General features: G+C 45.0%; 2 protein-coding genes and 1 gene segment (V, D, J or C); 2 read left to right on the top strand and 1 right to left on the bottom strand.

Moving 5' to 3' along the window:
• Positions 1-16,532, top strand: part of LOC144698212 (uncharacterized) — a 298,967-nt gene extending 282,435 nt beyond the window's left edge. The window contains exons 1-4 of one of the 2 annotated variants that reach the window (XM_078570179.1): positions 1,525-1,949; positions 2,715-2,779; positions 10,658-10,757; positions 15,337-16,532. In XM_078570179.1, coding sequence (XP_078426305.1) covers positions 15,435-16,079 — 645 coding nt within the window. In that variant the 5' untranslated portion in view covers positions 1,525-1,949; positions 2,715-2,779; positions 10,658-10,757; positions 15,337-15,434 and the 3' untranslated portion in view covers positions 16,080-16,532. Of the gene's footprint in view, positions 1-1,524; positions 1,950-2,714; positions 2,780-10,657; positions 10,758-15,336 lie in introns of those variants that run through there. The other variant, XM_078570180.1, reaches the window with a different exon arrangement.
• The window catches only part of LOC144697782 (Ig heavy chain C region, membrane-bound form-like), a 321,361-nt gene that overhangs the window by 207,457 nt on the left and 93,102 nt on the right, over positions 1-20,802 (bottom strand).
• LOC144698192 (uncharacterized) lies at positions 326-1,388 on the top strand. Its single transcript, XM_078570150.1, has one exon. It carries the CDS (start codon positions 357-359, stop codon positions 1,122-1,124), a length of 768 nt encoding a protein of 255 aa, XP_078426276.1. The 5' UTR covers positions 326-356; the 3' UTR covers positions 1,125-1,388.

Genomic DNA, 20,802 nt, shown 5'->3' with positions numbered 1-20,802 from the left:
CATCTGTATGGTTGATGCCTTCCACAAATAGTGGACACCTCAGATTGCAGAGTGTCTCATAGTCACTGCAATTAACATTGTGGTTTAATTGTGAAAATTCCATTTGCTTTTTTTGCCTTTTGGGGTTTCTTTTAGTTTGATTTAGATCACATGTTTGGAAGAAGAGAGAGAGAAAAAAATAGAAACTAGAATTGTCTGTTTTGAATTTCTAACATGGACTGATTGCGATACTGACACTGTCAACTCTTTCTGCAGGATATTAGAAGGAGATGATTTGCACAGGAAACTAACCAAACATCACATCAAGACCTCTCAGTCAGTCGATTCATCAGGACCTGAATATCATCAGCCTTTGAATGTGGAAGGAGAAATGTTTCTCTGATCTGTCTGTGGGAAAAGATAACAAACATCAGTGTGACCAGAAAAGCACCGAGACACACACACACACCCGAGTGAGAGTGTTCCAGTGCACTTACTGTGGAAAGAGCTTTAACCAGTTACACAGCCTGAAAAAACATCACACCATTCACAGTGGGGAGAAACTGTCCATGTGTTCTGTGTGTGGACAAATTTGCAACAGATCTTCCAACCTGGAGAGACACAAGGACACCCACACCATTGAGAAACCGTGGAAATGTGGGGATTGTGGGAAGGGATTCAGTTTCCCATCCCAGCTGGAAACTCACCGACGCAGTCACACTGGGGAGAGACCGTTCACCTGCTCTGTGTGTGGAAAGGAATTCACTAAGTCATCCAGCCTGGGGTCACACCAGAGAGTTCACAGTGACGAGAGGCCTTTTAAATGCTTTTACTGTGGAGGTTGCTTTAAAACCTCTCCTGATCTAATTAAACACCAGCTTGTTCACACTGACAAGAGACCATTCAGTTGCTCTCACTGTGAGAAGAGATTCAGACAATCATCTCACCTTATTCAACATCAGCGAGTTCACACTGGGGAAAGGATATTCACCTGCTCCGTGTGTGGGAAGCGATTCACTCAGTCATCCAATCTCCAGACACACCAACGCACTCACAGTGGGGAGAAGCCGTTCACCTGCTCTGAATGTGGGAAGGGATTCAATCGACCATCCAACTTGTTGAGACACCAGCGGGTTCATGTGTGACTGCAGGGATTGGATGCTGCTGTTAATCACATGCTTTATTTATTTCTGCTGAAGGTAATAACTCCTATCACTGGGCCAGAGTTTAAAGTTCTTTGCTGGGCAGGTACTGTGTCGGGACTGCAGCAAGTAGGAGTTTCTGGAGAATATTGCGATCCTGGACCATCATATCTGCGGTGAGTGTCTGTAGCTCAGGAAACCTGGGCTCAGGATTATTGAGCTGCAGTCTGAGCTGCAGACATCAGGGCCGTCAGGGAGGGGGAGAGTCAGCTGGACACTTTCTTTCAGGAAGCAGTCACAACCTCAAGGTTCAGGAGAAATGTACAGTTAGTCAATGGTCAGGATATATCAGAATATGTCAAGAAAATCAGTTTTAGCATCTGTGGTCTTAATTTCTCTGGGTTAAGAGGAGAAAAACTGACATCTGGACTTCGTGTGTGTCAGTCAAGGCTCCTTTCCCTTCTTTAAGATGCTGGAACATTGATTCTGATGTTATCAGTGAAATTAACTGATCTGAGACATTGAAAGGATTCTCGTTACAGCACATCAGGGATTTCAACCTAATTTCGACTTTGGGATAATCAGAATACTTGGTAACAGACAAGACACTGAAAGGCTTGAAGGGATGACTCTGAAGAAGAATCATACAGACTCAAAATGTTAACTCTGTTTCTTTTACTCTCCACGCATGTTGTTAGACCTGCTGAGTTTTTCCAGCATTTTATGGTTTTGTTGTCCTTGAACTGAGTCGCTTGTCACACCATTTCATAAGAAGTTAAGAGTCAACCACATTGCTGTAGGTCTGGAATCACATGTAGGCCAGATCAGGTAAGGACAGCAGGTTTCCTTCCCTAAAGGGCACTGGTGAACCAGATGGGATTTTACAACAATGGTTTCATAGTCATCATTATTGAGATGAGCTTTTCAATTCCAGATTATTACTTGAATTCAAATTCCACTGGGATTTGAACCTTGTTCCCCAGATCATTAGCTTGGGATTCTGGATCACTAGTTTGGTGATATTCCTACTATGCCACCATATCCCCCTCCCTGCCCCAAGCCACACACAAATGGATTATTGATTAATTTATTTCAAGTTTAATGAGAAAATGATTAGACCTACCCTGTACCTATATCTAACCCATTGGAAATCTATGAAGTTATTGGATTCAAACAAACCCATTCGCTCCTCCTCAGCTCCACAGTGAGTGAGACAGGGAAAAGCAGAAAAGCAGCAATATTCCGCCCCACACTCTCCAATCGCCCGCTGCCAGCAGAAAGCGGCGACTGCAGCTTCAAACAGTGGGTTAGTGCCCATCCCTGGGACGCAAGATACTCCAACCTAGGTCAAACCTCCCAATACACCGAGCACCGGCTCAGGGAAATACAGGTAGATTATATCCCAGTCACTGAACCTCCAAGCAGCATTTACAAAATACCCGAGTGAGTGTGTCACAAATAAAAACAACTTTCTAAATATTTTCCCTGCAAAATTCCTTCCTTTTATTTAAAAATTGACTGTTGTGAATCTGTAAATGAGCACCATGGGATTTGTGTTACCGACTGACTTGTTTTCCATTGTTTGTCCGACAGGTTTGCAACTCAATTTATGTTGGAGATTGAAGAGAATCTGATCTCAAAATGAGGTCACAAAGCAGGTAAATATTAAATCCAGGAACAAATCCTGAGGAAAATGGATCACAGTGTTTGGAAGGAGGTGCAGCTAAGAAAGGGAAGCTGTGAATGATTGAATGGAAAGCATCAGTCCCTTGAGATTCTGGCTAGCACAGTCAGTAGTGCATGAGGCCTGTAACCTCAGGTTTGTGGGTTCAAGCCCCACTTTGGGTGCTGTTGCTTTTTTAAAAACTTTGCTGCTTTCATGGGTGAACCCCTGCTCTCCATTCCTCCACTGTGTCACTGTGCTCCAACTGAGTCTTTCTCCATCCTGCTTTGTCTTTATCACAGTTGCTGGTTTATGAAAGCAAACTTCCTCCACTTCACTGGAAATGCGAGAGACCAGTTTGTAGGTGCAGCCTAATGTACAATGAATGATGACACTTTAAAAGTGGCAAGTTTCACTCAAGCCCCTGGACCAACAAAACTGCTCAGAGTCACCGAATTAGAATGGTCACTCCCTGGGTGCCCAATAGCAGCGGACCCATGTCAAGAATGATCTGATTCATAAGATTAAGGGAGAGAAATTAGCGAACTCCCACTCAATCTTATTCACATCAAAAACAGTTGGGAAGAGGAAGCATTTCATAGGCTGGGTTTTATTTTCTTTGGAAAGCTGCTGGAATGGTTTGGCTGGGCGTGTCACTAGTTCTGGAACACAAGTCTTCAGAGCTTTGATCTGATACGTTGGTTGTGAGATTGCTTAGCTCTGGCTATCATAGGCTGCTTCCACTGTTTGGCAAGCAGTCCTGTGTTGTAGGTTCACCAGGTTGACATTCCGATATGGGTTGTGCTGCTCCTGACCTGCTGTCCTGCACTCTTCATTGAACCAGGCTTGATCACCTGGTTTGATGTAATTGTGGAGTGAGGGATATGCTGGGCCATGAGTTTACAGACTGTGGTTGAATACAATTCTGCTGCTGCTGATGGCTTGCACTGCCTCATGGGTTCCCAGTCTTGAGTTGCTAGATCTCTTCTGAATCTATCCCATTTAGCACAGTGGCAGTGCCACACAACACGATGGAGGGAACCGTCAGTGTGAAGGTGGGCCTTGTGGGGTCCACAAGGGCCTTGTGGGGTCACTCCTATCAATACTATCATGGACAGATGCATCTGTGACAGGTAGAATGGTGAGAATGAGTTCAAGGATTTTCCCTCTTGTTGGTTCCCTCACCAGTTGCCACAGCCCCAGTCTGACAAAGCTGGAGGCAGCAGGCTATTAAACCCTGGAGGAACTGCCGGACCCAGGTATAAATTGGTGTTCTTCCATTGCATGGCGTGTTGCTGTTTCGAAACACCCTCAAATCACAGTTGTATTCTGAGGACGAGGAAAGGCTATGATAGAAGAATCCACACACTGACATTCCTCTTCCCCCCCCTCCAATTTCACACTGACACATCTTACTCCTCCTTCCCTCTAACTTCATGCTATCACTTTCCTGCTCTCACCACGGTTCCATCTCCTGCCATTTCAGTGCCTCCACCATTACTTATTGCCTTGTTGATGTGTTTGAAGTGACTGAGTGCTTTTGCACATTATGGGAAGGAATTCCTGGACACAGTGCAGAGCTGTGTTTAATCACTTGATACAGCAACAACAGGATGCAAATGTGAGGAGCATCAAATGGCAGGGAGAGGCCAGGAGCTGTGCTGAGGGGGCTGGGGGATGATGGGGAGTGGGAGTGGGAGTTCTTGTTGCTGGTGAGGACCAACCGGCAATTGTGCTTCATCTATGTGGACTCGACACTCATGCTCATGGCCATGAACTTTGGGACAATTTTTGCGCTTCCTTAGTTTCGATAAAAAAACATTTTCCCATATAAACCTAATGTGATGGTTAATGTTTTAGATGGGACTCCCTAAGAAGGAATACATCTTGCATAAATTGTACTCAATAATCAATCCCCACCCCCCAAAATAGTGTTAAATATCAGGCTGCATGACGTATTTCACATCGTTACCAGCTTTTGTAACAAAATCTGAATAGTTGGGTGGACACAGATGGGAAGTGGATTATGAAAAAGGATATTGAAGACAACAGTGATTGAAAACAGAAGTGAGAAATAACAATGGGGTCAGGTGAATGCTGGAGCTGTAGAAAAAAAATTGAGAAACAAGAAACACTGGTTATTAAGGCTTTTGAATAAATTAGCCTGGGAGACAATCAGCTTCAAGACATTTGATTAAAGTAAATGTATGTGATAGAACAAATATGAAATGCGGAGCTATTCCCTATGTGTTATATTCACAGCAGATCTACCAAAGCACAGATCATACTGAGCCAGATTATCTGCTGTTTTACAACCATAGGAATGTTATACAATGTGATGAACCATTTAACAGAGCCACAAATTTATGTTGCTAAAATATGTGCGTTTCCATTTTTATTGTATGGAAATTGTGTTTTTTTCTTTAATTTGGTAGCAAAAACACTGCTACAGTTTCACCCATGTTAAGCATCTTGGGATGTTTTATTAAAGTAAAGGTGTTATATAAATGCAGATTTTTGTTGTTGTTGACTGTGAGGAGTGATTCCATTGCCATTTGAGATGGAAACTCTTGTGTAGTCACACCAGGGGGAGGATCTTCAGAACTGACTGGACATGGCAGCATTGCCACATTGTGACAGACCATTCAGATAATTTACACGTGTGAAAGGATTGACTGAATTTTCCCACCTGGTAGAGAGAGGCTTTTTAAACGTTGTGTTTGTGGGCAGCAATTCAGTTGTTCTTCCCGCCTGCTGGGGCACCAGTAAGTTCATATGTGACTGTAGGGGTTGGATTCTGCTGTTATTGCTGCTCTTTGGAGATTCTCTATTTTCCACTAAATCACATTCTCCTTCTTTCTGCTGGATAATGGAGGGTCGGCGCAATTGGGTTTCAGAATCACAGAATCACACAGTGCAGAAGAGACCCTTCGGCCCATCGAGTCTGCACCTACATGTGAGAAACACCTGACCTACCTACCTAATCCCATTTACCAGCACTTGGCCCATAGCCTTGAATGTTATGATGTGTCAAGTGCTCATCCAGGTACTTTTTAAAGGATGTGAGGCAACCTCCACCACCCTCCCAGGCAGCGCATTCCAGACCGTCATCACCCTCTGGGTAAAAAAGTTTTTCTTCACATCCCCCCTAAACCTCCTGCCCCTCGCCTTGAACTTATGCCCCCTTGTGACTAACCCTTCAACTAAGGGGAACAGCTGCTCCCTATCCATGTCCCTCATAATCTTGTACACCTTGATCAGGTCACCCCTCAGTCTTCTCTGCTCCAACGAAAACAACCCAAGTCTATCCAACCTCTCTTCATAACTTTAAAAACCAGGGCAACATCCTGGTGAATCTCCTCTGCACCCCCTCCAGTGCAATCACATCCTTCCTATAATGTGGCGACCAAAACTGCAGACAGTACTCCAGCTGTGGCCTTACCAAGGTTCTATACAACTCCAACATGATCTCCCTACTTTTGTAACCTATGCCTCGATTGATAAAGGCAAGTGTCCCAAATGCCTTTTTCACCACCCCACTAACATGCCTCTCCGCCCTCAGAGATCTATGGACACACACGCCAAGGTCCCTTTGTTCTTCAGAACTTCCAATATCATGCCATTCATTGAATACTTCCTTGTCAAATTACTCCTTCCAAAGTGTATCACCTCACACTTTTCAGGGTTAAATTCCATCTGCCACTTATCTGTCCATTTGACCATCCCGTCCATGTCTTCCTGTAGCCCAAGACACTCAACCTCACTGTTAACCACCCGGCCAATCTTTGTGTCATCCGCAAACTTACTAATCCTACCCCCTACATAGTCATCTATGTCGTTTATATAAATGACGAATAATAGGGGACCTAGCACAGATCCCTGTGGTACGCCACTGGACACTGGCTTCCAGTCACTAAAGCATCCTTCTGTCATCACCCTCTGCCTCCTACAAGCCAAAACCTTGTCAAAGGCTTTGCTGAAATCCATATAAACTACATCAACTGCACGACCCTCATCTGCACACCTGGTCACCTCTTCAAAAAATTCAATCAAATTTGTTAGGTATGACCTCCCTCTGACAAAGCTATGCTGACTATCCCTGATCAAACCTTGCCTCTCCAAGTGGCGAAAGATTCTCTCCTTCAGAATTTTCTCCAATAGTTTCAATATAACATAACGATATAATTTGTTTCCTAAGTTTATTATTTGATCCTCCGGCCCCAGTCTCCCTACCACACCAGGAAAACAAATCGCGATACAATAATTTGTACTTTCAATGGCGAGGCCATCACCCATCATCCCCCGCGGTGGGGAATATCCCCTATCCACATCACAGGAAAGCAGTACGCAGGCGCAGTGGAGAAAAACATTGGAGCATGCGCATAGCGAGAAATGGCGATGGAGAGTCGGATCTGGATCGGTAAGGGGAAAGGTAGGGGGACGGAGGAAGCGATGGATCCGGTGGATAGGCGGAAAGGTTTCATAAACATGTTGCGTAATCCGCAAAACCCCGAAAAAGACCTTAGCGTTCCCACTTTTGCACGGAGCTAGGACGGCAGTTTTGTTCCGATTGCAGCCCCGAGTTAACGGTCGCCATCTTTATTGTGGGCGGGGCGCATGCGCGGCCGCCATCTTTATTGTGGGCATTTTTTGAAAGGTTCCCAATGACAGACTGAGGACAATTGTCCATCAAGCTGCTTCACACTTTGAGTTACAATGTGTAATTGATGAGGGAAATCAACGATATATGTCCAAGGCAGTGACAATAATTATGCTTTTAGCATAATAAAATTTTCCAAGGCATTTCACAGAAATATTACAAAGTAACGTTTGACACTGAGCCACATGAGCCATATTAGGGCAGGTGACCAAAAGCTTTGTCAAAGAGGTAGGTTTTAAGGAGTATTTTAAAGAAGAAGAGTGAGGCGTAAAGCTGTGACCTAGGTAACTGAAGGAATAGTCACTGATGGTGGAGCGATTAAAATCGGGAATGCTCAAGTGGCTGGAATTAGATCAGTGTAGAGATCCTGGCGAGGGGGCGGCGAGGGCTGTGGCTGGAGGAGAATACAGAGATCGGGATCATCACAACCATGGAGGAAAATATGAGAATTTTAAAGTTTTGGTGCTTTTAAAATGAGAGCCTTTGTAGGTCAGTGAGCACAGGGGTGATGTGTGAACAAGACTGAATGTGAGTAAGCACACGGATAGCAGAGTTTTGGATGACCTCAAGATTCTAGGGGTGGGAGGATGGAGTTGAATGTTGGAGGCCAGTTGGGTATGCATTAGGATAATTTAGACTACAGGTAACACATGAATGGATGACGCTTTCAACAGCAGATAAACTGAGACTAGGGTGGAGTCGGGTGATGTTACTGAGGCAGAAATAGGCGGCCTTGGTGTTGTTGCGGATATGTGGCTGTAAGCTCATCTCGCGATTGTGAACAGTGTGATTCAGCCTCAGGCAGTTGCGAAGAAGAGGGAGAGAGTCAGTGGTTAGGGAGTGGAATTTGTAGTAGGCACTGAAGGCAATGATGTGAGCGTTGGTGGCTCAGCCAGCATTTATTGCCTATCCCTAATTGCCCTTGAGAAGGTGGTGGTGAGCTGCCTTCTTGAACCACTGCAGTCCGTGTGGTGTAGCTACACCCACAGTGCTGTTAGGAAGGGAGTTCCAGGATTTTGACCCAGTGGCAGGAATATTTAAGTGGAGGAGATTTCTGCTCATCCAGTGCTGGATGTCAGACAAATCTGCACAGTGTGTGACTCGGGTTTTTTCAAATTCATTTATGGAAGTTACAGGCTGGGCCAGCATTTATTGCCCATCCCTAATTGCCCTTGAGAAAGTGGGAGTGAGCCATCTCCTTGAACTGCTGCAGTCCATGGAGGGAAGCTTGGAGGTGATGGTGTTCACATACACCTGCTCCCCTCATCCTTTTAGTTAGTGGAGGTTGAGGATTTGGGAGATTCTGTCAAAGTTCTAGTCGAGCTGTAGATATATAAAATCCCTCTCTTTCACTCTCTGCCTCCCCTTTGTCTCGGTGGCAGGTTTCCTTCCCTGAAGGACATTAGTGAACCAGTTGGGTTGTTATGACAATCCAGCAGTTTTCATGGTCACTTTTGCTAGTGTCAGCTCCACAAATTACCAGATTCATTTATCTCAATTTCACAACTTGCCTTTGTGTTTTTGTGGGTTCTCTCTCACTCTCTTTTTTTTCTGTTTTAAATCAACTTCACAGAGTATTGAAGGGGAAGGATTTGCAGTTGGGAAACTCAAAGCAAATATCACATCAGGATCTGATGGAGTCGCTCAATTTATCGTAACCTGAATGTCATCAGATTTTGAACATGGAAGGAAAAAGCACCGTTTACAGTGGGGAGAAACAGTGGAAATGTGGGGAATGTGAGGAGAGGTTCAGTTACCTGTCTGAGCTGGAAGCTCATCGACGCATTCACACTTGGGAGAGGCCGTTCACCTGCTCCGAATTTTGAAAGGGATTCACTCGGCTATCCAACCTGCTGACACACCAGCGGGTTTGCACTGGGAGAGACCTTTCAAATGTTCAGACTGTGGGAAATACTACAGAAGTTCTGGGGACCTGATGTACCATCAATTTGTTCAAACTGTTGAGAGACCATTCAGGTGCTCTCATTGTGGGACTGGGTTCAGGGGATCGTTTCAACTCATTGTACACCAGCGAATTCAGTGGTGAGAGACCGTTCACCTGCTATGTGTGTGGGAGAGGATTCACTCAATTGTCTCATGTGCTGAGACATGAGAGAGTTCATACTGGGGAGAGACCTTTTAAATGTCCAGACTGTGAGAAGTGCTATAAAAGCTCTGGGGAACTGATGTCCCATCAACATGTTCACACTGATGAGAGACCATTCAGGTGCTCTCACTGCGGGACCGGGTTCATTTAGTCGTCTGAACTAACCGCAAACCAGCGAATTCACACTGGTGAGAGGCCGTTCAGGTGCTCCTACTGTGGGACTGGATTGAAGCACTCATCTCAACTCACTTTATCTACCTCATGTAAACCTGCCATAAACTTGTACCTCTCTATAAATCTCCCCTCAATCTCATTTGCTCCAAGTAGAACAACCCCAGTTTCTCCAACCTAACCTTGCAACTAAAATTCCTCATCCCTGGAACCATCCTAGTAAACCTCCTCTGCACCCTCTCAAGGACCCTCACATCCTTCATAATGTGTGGTGACCACTGGTTTGCACAGACCCAGATGTTCTGTGTTCGTGTCTGTGATGTCATCACACACCGACAATTGCTCAGTGACATCACCTCCGCTCCCTGGGTATTTCCTCAACTGGGAGATTTTTCTCCGACTCCAGTGCTTCTGATATTTTTACACCTGTAGGCTCCAGCAGGAGATTTTAAAATTGAAAACCGAAATTGTTTCACTTGTCGGCTTAGTTAACCATTCATCTAGAATTTAGAGCTTTTAGTGCTATGCTGTGTTGTCTGTAAGGGGTTCCATGGCTCTTGGACTGGTGGATCTAATCCATGTCCTTCCACTGCCCTGTTTCACCTCTGCCCTCCCTGATCACCTCTTTGCTGTTGTCTAATTTCCTCTGTCTCTGAGTGTGTTTGAGCTGTGTTTAGTATTTTACTGTTACTTCAGCAACCATGTCTGAATGAGGTTTCCACCATTGTTCATCCCTCGACCTTGTGCTGCCGACTTCCCAGTTTTATCTTCCTGCAGCATCTTACAGTCAGGAATTGTTTTTCCGGTGCGATTGTACATTTCTCTCATGTTTCAGAACTTATATTAACCATCAAATTCTGCATCATTGTAATTCCATGTAATTTATTTTGCACAACCTGAAATGTTAACCTTGTTTCTCTTTTCATACATTCCAGCTGATATTACCAATCCCCAGTTACCTGTGGAGATGATGATGTTTGACCTTCTTGAATCGCTGCAGTCTGTGTGGTGAAGGTGCTCCCACAATGCTCTTAGGTAAGGAGTTACAGGTTATTCACCAGTGATGATGAAGGAATGGTGATATATGTCCAAGTCAATGACAGAAGTGTGATATAAATACAAATTAATGTAATAAAATATTCCAAGACATTTCACAGAAATGTTACACAGCAAAATTTGACACTGAGCCTCATGAGCAGACATGAGTTCAGGTGACCAAACGTTTGGTCAGAGGTAGGTTTTGAGGAGCACCTTAAAGGAGGAAACTGAGATAGGGAGACGAAGAGGTTTAAGGAGGAATTTAAAACCCTTGTGGTCTTGGCAACTGAAAGAGCACCCCCAGTGGTGGGGTGATTATTATCTGGAATATTAAAGAGGCCGATGGTAGATGAACAAATGTTTCAGGGGGTTCTGTGGGTGAAGGAGATTACAGAGATAGGGATGATCGCAGCCAGGGAGGAAATCCATTGAGTGGAGGGTTGTGTGGGTATTATGACACATCCAATGGTAAATGCTGAGTTGTTCAAATCCCGGAAGGAAACTTGAAACAACTGTCATAACCCATTTTTGCAATTTGTATGTTTTGAGATGCAGGCTTTGAATTCAGTAGTAATAAGACCACTGAGTCTCGGGTTTTTTTTATAAAACTAAATTAGACATTTATTAATACAAGAAAGATTTTAAGCACATACATATGTCTACAAAATTACTGCTATAAAAACTACAAAAATCTCCTAATTAACCTGACTCTCAGTTACACTCCAGTTAAGGCAACAGTAAAACACAGATTTAAACAGACCTTTAAACAGGCTTTTGATAAGGTCCCGCATCGGAGACAGATAACGAAGAGCCCATGGAATCCAAGGCAATTTGGCAAATTGGATCCAGAATTGGCTGAGTGGCAGGAAGCAGAGGGTGATGGTCGTTTTTGTGACTGGATGCCTTTGTCCAGTGGGATTCCACAGGGATTGGTGTTGGATCCCTTGCTGTTTGTGGCATATATAAACGATTTAGACTTGAATGTAGAAGGGTTGATCAGTAAATTCGTAGTTGACATGAAAATTGGTGGGGTGGTAAATAGTGAGGATTACAGGAGGATATAGACGGGCTGGTCAGATCGACTGATCAGTGGCAAATGGAATTTAATCCGGATAACTGTGAGGTGATGCACTTGGGCAGGAGAAACAAGGCACGGGAATACACAATGAATGACAGGACCCCGGGAAGTACTGAGGATCAGAGGCACCTTGGTGTGCATGTCCACCAATCGCTTAAGGTATCAGGACGGGTAGATAAGGTGGTTATAAAGGCATCTGGGATACTTGCCTTTATTAGCCGAGGCATAGAATATAAGAGCAGGGAGGTTAGGCTGGAACTGTATAAAACTCTGCTTAGGCCACAGCTAGAGTATTGCGTGTAGTTCTGGAATCCGCATTGTAGGAAGGATGTGATTGCACTAGAGAGAGAGAGCAGAGGAGATTTACCAGAATGTTGCCTGAGCTGAGAGTTTTAGTTATGAGGAGAGATTGGATAGACTGGGGTTATTTTCCCTGGAGTAGAGGAGATTGAGGGGGGGCATGATTCAGGTGTATAAAATTATGAGGGGCATAGATAGGGTAGACAGGAAGGAACTTTTCCCCTTGGTGGAGGGATCAATAACCAGGGGGCATAGATTTAAGGTAAGGGGCAGGAGGTTTATACGGGATGTGAGGAAGAATTTTTTTCACCCAGAGGGTGGTGGAATCTGGAGCTCACTGCCTGAAAGGGTGGTAGAGGCAGAAACCCTCATAACATTTAAGAAGTATTTGGATGTGCACTTGTGATGCCATGGCATACAAGGCTATGGGCCTAGGGCTGGAAAATGGGATTAAGGACTCCATCCCATTCTCTCAGTTCCTTCGCCTCCGTCGCATCTGTTCTGATGATGCTACTTTCAAAAACAGTTCCTCTGACATGTCCTCCTTCTTCCTTAACCGAGGTTTTCCACCCACGGTAGTTGACAGGGCCCTCAACCGTGTCCGGCCCATTTCCCGCGCATCTGCCCTCACGCCTTCTCCTCCCTCCCAGAAACATGATGGGGTCCCCCTTGTCCTCACTTATCACCCCACCAGCCTCCGCATTCAAAGGATCATCTTCCGCCATTTCTGCCAACTCCAGCATGATGCCACCACCAAACACATCTTCCCTTCACCCCCCCTGGCGGCATTCTGTAGGGATCATTCCCTTCGTGACACCCTGGTCCACTCCTCCATCACCCCCTACTCTTCAACCCCCTCAGACGGCACCTCCCCATGCAAATGCAGAAGATGCAACACCTGCCCCTTCACTTCCTCTCTCCTCACCGTCCAAGGGCCCAAACACTCCTTTCAAGTGAAGCAGCAGTTCACTTGCATGTCCCTCAACTTAGTCTACTGCATTCGTTGCTCCCAATGCGGTTTCCTCTACATTGGAGAGAACAAACGCAGACTGGGTTACCGCTTTGCAGAACACCTTCGGTCTGTCCGCAAGCATGACCCAGACCTCCCTGTCGCTTGCCATTTCAATACTCCACCCTGCTCTCTTGCCCACAAGTCTGTCCTTGGCTTGCTGCATTGTTCCAGTGAAGCTCAATGCAAACTCGAGGAACAGCACCTCATCTTCCGACTGGGCACTTTACAGCCTTCCGGACTGAATATTGAGTTCAACAGTTTTAGATCTTGAACTCTCTCCTCCATCCCCACCCACTTCCCATTTCTTCCCCCTCCTTTTTGTTTTTTTCCTATAATTTAAAAAGATTTTTTCTTTTCCCACGAATTTCCATTATTTTTAAATGTATTTCCACCATTGTTTATTTCTACCTTTTAGTATTCCCCCACCCCCACTAGAGCTATCTGTACCTTATCTGTCTTGTCTTCTACTCTTAATTAGCACATTCTTTTAGATAATATCACCACCTTCAACACCTCTTTGTTCTTTTGTCTGTGACAGCTTTTGGTTATCTCCACCTATCACTAGCTGCTTGTCCCAACAAAACCACCCCCCTTAAACCAGCTTATATTTCACCCCTTTCCTAATTTTACTTAGTTCTGTTGAAGGGTCATGAGGACTCGAAACGTCAACTGTACTCTTCTCCGCCTATGCTGCCAGACCTGCTGAGTTTTTCTAGGTATTTCTGTTTCTGTTTTTATTTTTGTTTTAGAATAATTAGGTACTTGTTTGACTGGCGCAGATTCAATGAGCCGAAGGGCCTTTTTCTGTGCTGTAGACCTCTATGACTCTATGACCCCTGGCAAAGCACTCCCTGGAAAGTCACATTCAATATGAGTTTCTTTCAGCACTGGGTCCTTGCAGACAGGCTTAGAGGCTGGAGGCTTTAGATCTTAGAATCCCTCCTCCTTTTACCAACAGCCTTCTCTTCCTTTATATATATTTTCCTCTTTGAATGCAAATTTGCATTGTCACTCGGTTTTTTTTAACTTTAAACCTACTAACAATAAAACCCTTTCATAATACTCACTTTACTAGTAAGCTTTGAAAAAAATAAAGACATTGTTTCTGAGCTTCACCTGGTTAGGTGTAATATTTCACCTCTTTTGAAAGGTCTACTTAAAAACGCAAATTGGCCCCTTTACATCTCACCTTCTATGTTTATCTAATTACCATTTCAAACCAACTTATCTTCTATACATCAAAGCCTCTAGACCAGCTGGCTTTAATCCAATTAAGACACACACACTTAGATACAGACACCACTAAACTCTATTTTTAAATAATTTCCAATAACATTATAGGCATTATTATACCATCTTGACAGCGGGTGGAGTTGACTACAGAGATAAGGATGATCACAGCCAGGGAGGAAAACAAGGATGAGAATTTTTAAATTTTGCTGCTTCTTAACCAGGAACCTTTGAAGATCAATGAGCAAAGGGGTGAACGGTGAACAAGACTTGATGCGAGTAAACACACGAGCAGCAGAGTTTTGGATAACCTCAAGATTACAGGGAGGCTGAATGTGGGAGGCCAGCAGGGAGTGTGTTAGGATTGTTATGTCTAGAGGGAACAAAGGAATGGATGACGGTTTCAGCAGAGGATGAGCTGAGACGAGGGTGGAGTTGGACGATGTTACTGAGGTGGAAATTGGCGGTCTTGGTGATGATATGGATGTGCTTGGAATCTCGTCTTTGGGTGAAATATTTTTCCATGGTTGTGAACAGCCTGGTTCAGCCTCTGGCAGTTACCAGGAAGAGGGATGGAGTCGGTGGCTGGGAATGGAGTTTGTAGTGGGGACTGAAGAAAACGGCTTCAGTCTTCCCAATACTTAAATGGAGAAAATTTCAGCTCATCCAGCACTGGATGTCGTACAAGTCAGGACGGTGTGTGACTTGGAGGGGAACTTGGAGGTGATGGTTTTCACATACACCAGCTACCCTGGTCCTTCTCGGTGGTGGAGGTTGAGGGTTTTGGACATTCCCACACAGTTCTGGTCAAGCTGTATATATATAAAATCTCTCTCCTTTACCCCCTGTGTTCTTTCTTTATTTCTCTCTTGCTCTCTTTTCATTCAGCTCTATTTCCCAACCTGCCTTTGTGTTTTGTGGGTTCCCTCTCACTCCCTTTTTCTGTTTTAAATCAGTTTCACAGGATATTAGAAGGGGAGGATTTGCAGTCAGAAAACAGCATCTGAAGGAGTCGCCCAATACGTTGTAACCTGAACAGCATAGCATTTTGAACATGGAAGGAAAAAGCACTGTTCAAATTGGAGAGAAACCGTGGAAATGTGGAGACTGTGAGGAGAGATTCAGTTACCCGTGTCAGCTGGAAACTCATCGACGCACTCATACTGGGGAAAGACCATTCACCTGCACCGTGTGTGGGAAGGGATTCTCTCGATCATCCCAGCTGACGACACACCAGCGAATTCACACCAGGGAGAAACCATTCACCTGCTCCGAGTGTGGGAAGGGATTCACTCAGTTATCCAACCTGCTGAGGCATCAGCGAGTTCACACTGGGGAGAGACCTTTTAAATGCCCAGATTGTGGGAAATGCTATAAAAGTTCATGGAAAATAATGCTCCATCAACGTGTTCACACTGACGAGAGACCATTTAGGTGCTCTCACTGTGGGACTGGGTTCAAGCGATCATCTCACCTCACTGTGCACCAGCGAATTCACACTGGCGAGAAACCGTTCACCTGCTACATGTGTGGGAAAGGATTTACTTGTTCAGCCAGCCTGCTGAGACACCAGCGAGTTCACACGGGAGAGAGACCTTTCACCTGCTACATGTGTGGGAAGAGATTCACTCAGTTATCCCACGTGCTGACACACCAGCGAGTTCATGCTGGGGAGAGACCTTTTAAATGCCCAGACTGAGGGAAGTGCTTTAAATATTCCAGGGAACTGATGTCCCATCAATGTGTTCACACAGTCGAGAGACTGTTCAGGTGTCCTCACTGCAGGACTAGGTTCAAGCGATCATCTCAACTCAATGTGCACCAGCGAGTTCACACTGAGAGAGGCCATTCGCCTGCTACTTGTGAGGGAAGGGATTCGGTCAGTTATCCCACGTGCTGAGATACAAGAGAGCTCACACTGAGAGAGGCCATACACCTGCTCCGAGTCTAAGAAGACATTCACTTGGTCATGGACTCTGCTGAGTCACCATCAGGTTTACAAGTGACGACAGTAATTGGATTTTTCTGGTAATTACATCCAGGACTGAACCATGTTCATTGGGGTCTGTTTCTACTGATATTAATAAACTCCAGGCCAGTTAGAGGTGTTAATGTTCTGGATATAATAAAAATAAATCAGCTTTGTGTTAAACACACAGTGTGCCGAGTCTTCTTAATATCTATAACACAAGTTAAGTGCATCCCTCTCCCGTCTCCTCTGTACTCACCTCCAACCCACCAAGGCTCCTTAGACAGCATCTTCCAAACCCACGACCACTGCCACCTAGAAGGACAAGGGCAGCAGACACCAATGACCACTCCATCCTCCTCCAATGCCTCTCCACTGATATCCAGCTGGGTGGGACTGCACAGTCCTGATTCCTTCCTTATTGACTTGTAGCCAGAGAATCTCCTGTGGTAGCTGTAATTATTTGAGTTACACTGTTACAAACTCACTCACTCGATAGGTGATCAGGTATCACTGCCCTTTGATATACAAATGTTCCATTATCATGCTCACAGTGACTGTATTTTACAGACAAGTCCTTCTTACCACACCAGTCCTCCTGGATAGATCAACAGAGAAATGTGAAGACATTATAGTCAACCAGCCAAGATCATAGTGGTTAAAAACATTTGATAATTCCCATTAAAATATAAAGCACAACAGAACAACTGTGCATTGGTCAGTTACAAACTTATTGAAACAGATTCATTGCCACCTCCTCCCTTTCCACGTTCCAGGTTCCCAAACACACTTTCCCGGTGACACAGTAATTTACTTGTACTATTTACAATTTAGTATTCTGTATTCACTGCTCACGTTGTGGTCTCCGCTACACTGTGGAGACTAAATCCAGATTGGGTGACTGCTTCATGTAAAATCACCATTCACATTGCAAGTGTGATCCTGAGCTGCTTCTCATCTACTGTTTTAATTCTCAGCCTCACTTCAAGTCTGACCTCTTAGTCCTCGGCCTCCTGTACTGCCGCATGAAGCCCAACAGAAGCTCGAGGAACAGCAGCTCGTCTTTGATTAGTCACTTTACAACCTTCCAGACTCAACGTTAATTTTAATAATTTCATATAATAAACATCACTCCCATTTTTAGGGCAGTAGATGCTGGTAATGGCTCTGCTGTTACCATTTATCCCTCCTTTGAACCTGTCTTATTTGTTTCCTTGTCCCATTAGTTTCTTTAATTGTCTGGTCACCCAATGTTGCCTTGCACCATTGTCCCCTTTATCATTTACTCTCTCCAGCCTTCCATCCTGTCACAAGACCGTTTGTTGTTTCCTTCTGTCTGTCCATGTTTTCTCTGACTCTGGACTTGTTTATAAACTGTTAAATCTGGGAAATTTTCCAGTTTGGATAAAAGTTCAGCGACCTGAAACATTCACTGTGAATGATGCTGTTTGACCTGCTGAGTGTTTCCAACATTTTCCGTTTTGAGATCGGATTTGCAGCATCTGCAGTATCTTGTTTTTGGGTCACTGTGGATCAGTTTTCCCTCACTTATCGTTACCTGTTTAAAGGTGAAGAAGGAGCTTTTAAAGAATGAGACAACAGTAACTGTCACCCTGTTCGACATGAAACTAAACTCACTGTTAATTCCTCATCAGTAACAATGTTAAACACAAAGTTTCCAGCCGGGATTGAACCGGGGACTTTCTCATGTAAAATAAACGTGAGAATCACTGCACTGGGGAAATGAGTGTGAATCCCCCCCGGACAGAGGGGAACTGACCATCCATCTCTAGCTCTAATTCCCAAACAGAAAATGCTGCCAAGAATCAGCAAGTCAGACTGAGTCTGTGGCCGCTCTCAGCGCTTGTGACCGTCACAATGCCCGGGTGATTGATGGAAGCTCCGGACCAATAGGAAGAGGGGGCTGGACTGGAGGACCGAGCGTCGGGGCTGGTCCTCCAACCAATCGGAATGAATGAGGGGCGGGGCCGGGCTGTGATTGAAGCATGCGCAGTGCGGGTAATGGCGATGGGGAGACGGGTCCACAATGGTTAAAAGGGGGGGACGGCGGGGCGGAGGGAGCGATGGATCCGGCGGGTGGATGGAGAGGCTCCGGAAACATGTTGTGTAAACCGCAAACCCCGGAAATAAACTGACCGGTCCCCCCTCCCCCGTTTGCACCGAGCGGGGCCGCAGCTCCCAGATCAATGAAGAGCCGGTTTGTATCAGGCTGGACATTGGTTCCAGAGGCTGGTCTCCAATGTCGGTTCTTTATCATTGAATCATTGAATGGTTACAATACAGACAGAGGCCATTCAGCCCGACCTGCCTGTGCTGGCTCTCTGCAAGCACAAATCAGCTGGTCCCACTCCTCTGCCCAGGACCACAAGACCAGCAGCAGATATTACCCATCCCCAGTTACCTGTGGAGAAGATGATGTTTGACCTTCTTGAACCGCTGCAGTCCATGTGGTGAAGGTGCTCCCACAATGCTGTTAGATAAAGAGTTACAGTGATGATGAAGGAACAGCGATATATGTCCAAATCAACAACAACAATGTGTGTTTATATAGCACATTTCATGTAATAGACCTTCCCAGGTTTAACAGATGTGCTAAAAAGCAACATTTGACACAGAATCATGTAAAGAGGTAAGAGGGCAGATGGCCAAAAGTTTGGTCAAAGATGTAGGTTTAAAGGAGAATCTTGAACGAGGAAAGAAAGAAAGAGAGCGGAGAGGTTTATGGAGGAAATTCCAGTGCTTATGGCCTTTGAGTTTAGATGTGGATACTAAGGATGAAGCGATTAAAATCGGGAATGCTCAGGAAGCCGGAATGAGCAGACTGCAGAGACCTGGGTGGGATGTGAGGCTGGAGAAGATTACAGAGATAGGGAGGAGTGAGACCATGGAGGGACTTGAAAACAAGGATGAGAAATTTAAAATGTTGGTGCTTCTTAAACAGGAACTTTCATAGGTCAGTGAGCACAGCGGTGATGGGTGAATAAGACTGGGTGCGAGTAAATATACGGGCAGCAGAGTTTTGGATGAACTAAAGATTATGGGGAGGTTGAATGTGGGAGACCGGCTGGAAGTGCTTTAGGAAGGAACATAAGAAATACGAGCAGCAATAGGCCATTCAGCCCTTTGAGCCCTTCTGCCATTCAATGAGATCACGGTTGATCTTCTACTTCAACACCATTTTCTGGCACTATCCCCTTATCCCCAATGTTTTTTATATGTAGAAATCTATTGATCTCAGTATTGAACATTCTCAACGACTGAGCCTCCACAGCCCTATGGGGCAGAGAATTCCAAACACTCACCATCCTCTGAGTGAAGAAATTCCTCCTCACCTCAGTTCCAAATAGCCTGCCCCTTATTTTGAGACTGTGTCCCCTGAATCTAGAACCTCCAGCCAGAGTTAAGCCTAGAAATAACAAAGGAATGGATGACAGTTTCAGACGAGCTGAGACTAGAGTGGAGTCGGGTGATGGAAATTGGCGGTCTTGGTGATGATGTGGATGTGCTTGTAAGCTCATCTTGGGGTGAAATATTTCACCACGGCTTCGAACAGTCTGTTTCATCCTCACAGAGTTGTCAGGGAGAAGGATGGAGCCGTTGGCTAGGGAGCGGAGTTTGTATTGGGGAATGAAGACAATGACTTTCATCTTCCCAATATTTGAATGAAGGAACTTTCTGCTCATCCAGTCCTGGATATCAGACAAGTCAGAACAGTGTGTGAGTTGGAGGTGATGGTGTTCACATACACCTGCTACGCTGGTCCTTCTAGATGGTGGAGGTTCAGGGTTTGGGAGATTCTATCAAATTGTGGTTCAGTTGTCAGTCTCTAAAATGCCTTTCCATTGCCCCTGTCTCTCCAACCCTCTTCTGTCTCTCTTGTGCCCTTCTATTTCTCTTTCTTTCTCTATCCCATTTCTCTCATTTTTTCTCTCTGTGTCTCTCCCACTTCTCTCTCTCTTTTTCTCTTGTCACATAGAATTCTCCATCCCGGAAGGCTCTGGATGCTCCATCTTTAAATATATTTAAGGCTGAGATGGAGAGATTTTTGGTCTCTCAGGCATTCGAGGGAAATGGAGAGCGTGCGGGAAAGTGGTGTTAAAGACCAAGATGAACTAATATTGTTTCAGGCACACTATCTAGACCTTTATTTCTCCAACATAAGAGAAGATTAATTGATGTCCAGTTGCTAACTGCTCCATTTTTGGAGTCTTTTCTCCTTTCTAACTCTAGATTATTTCAGTTCTCGTGCCTTCAATTACTCTCACAGACAAGTCCCAGCTCCCTATACCTTCCAGGTTGTCTCTCCTAGACTCGGGATCCAGGGAAGTCTCCCAGGATCACTAAACACATAACCCAGTCCCAGGATCACTAAACACATAACCCAGTCTTTTGTACTGATATGCTGGGATCATTGAGAATGGTGATGTTTGTG

This window comes from Cetorhinus maximus, chromosome 23 (genome assembly GCF_964194155.1).
Source record: "Cetorhinus maximus chromosome 23, sCetMax3.hap1.1, whole genome shotgun sequence".
Taxonomy (NCBI): domain Eukaryota; kingdom Metazoa; phylum Chordata; class Chondrichthyes; order Lamniformes; family Cetorhinidae; genus Cetorhinus; species Cetorhinus maximus.
The sequence above is the reverse complement of the archived record's forward strand: the minus strand, read 5'-3'. Positions and strand labels throughout refer to the sequence as shown.

What these genes read in the sequence shown, in the direction of transcription:
- LOC144698192 (XM_078570150.1), top strand. Translation starts at nt 357, where the DNA reads ATGTGGAAGGAGAAATGTTTCTCTGATCTGTCTGTGGGAAAAGATAAC.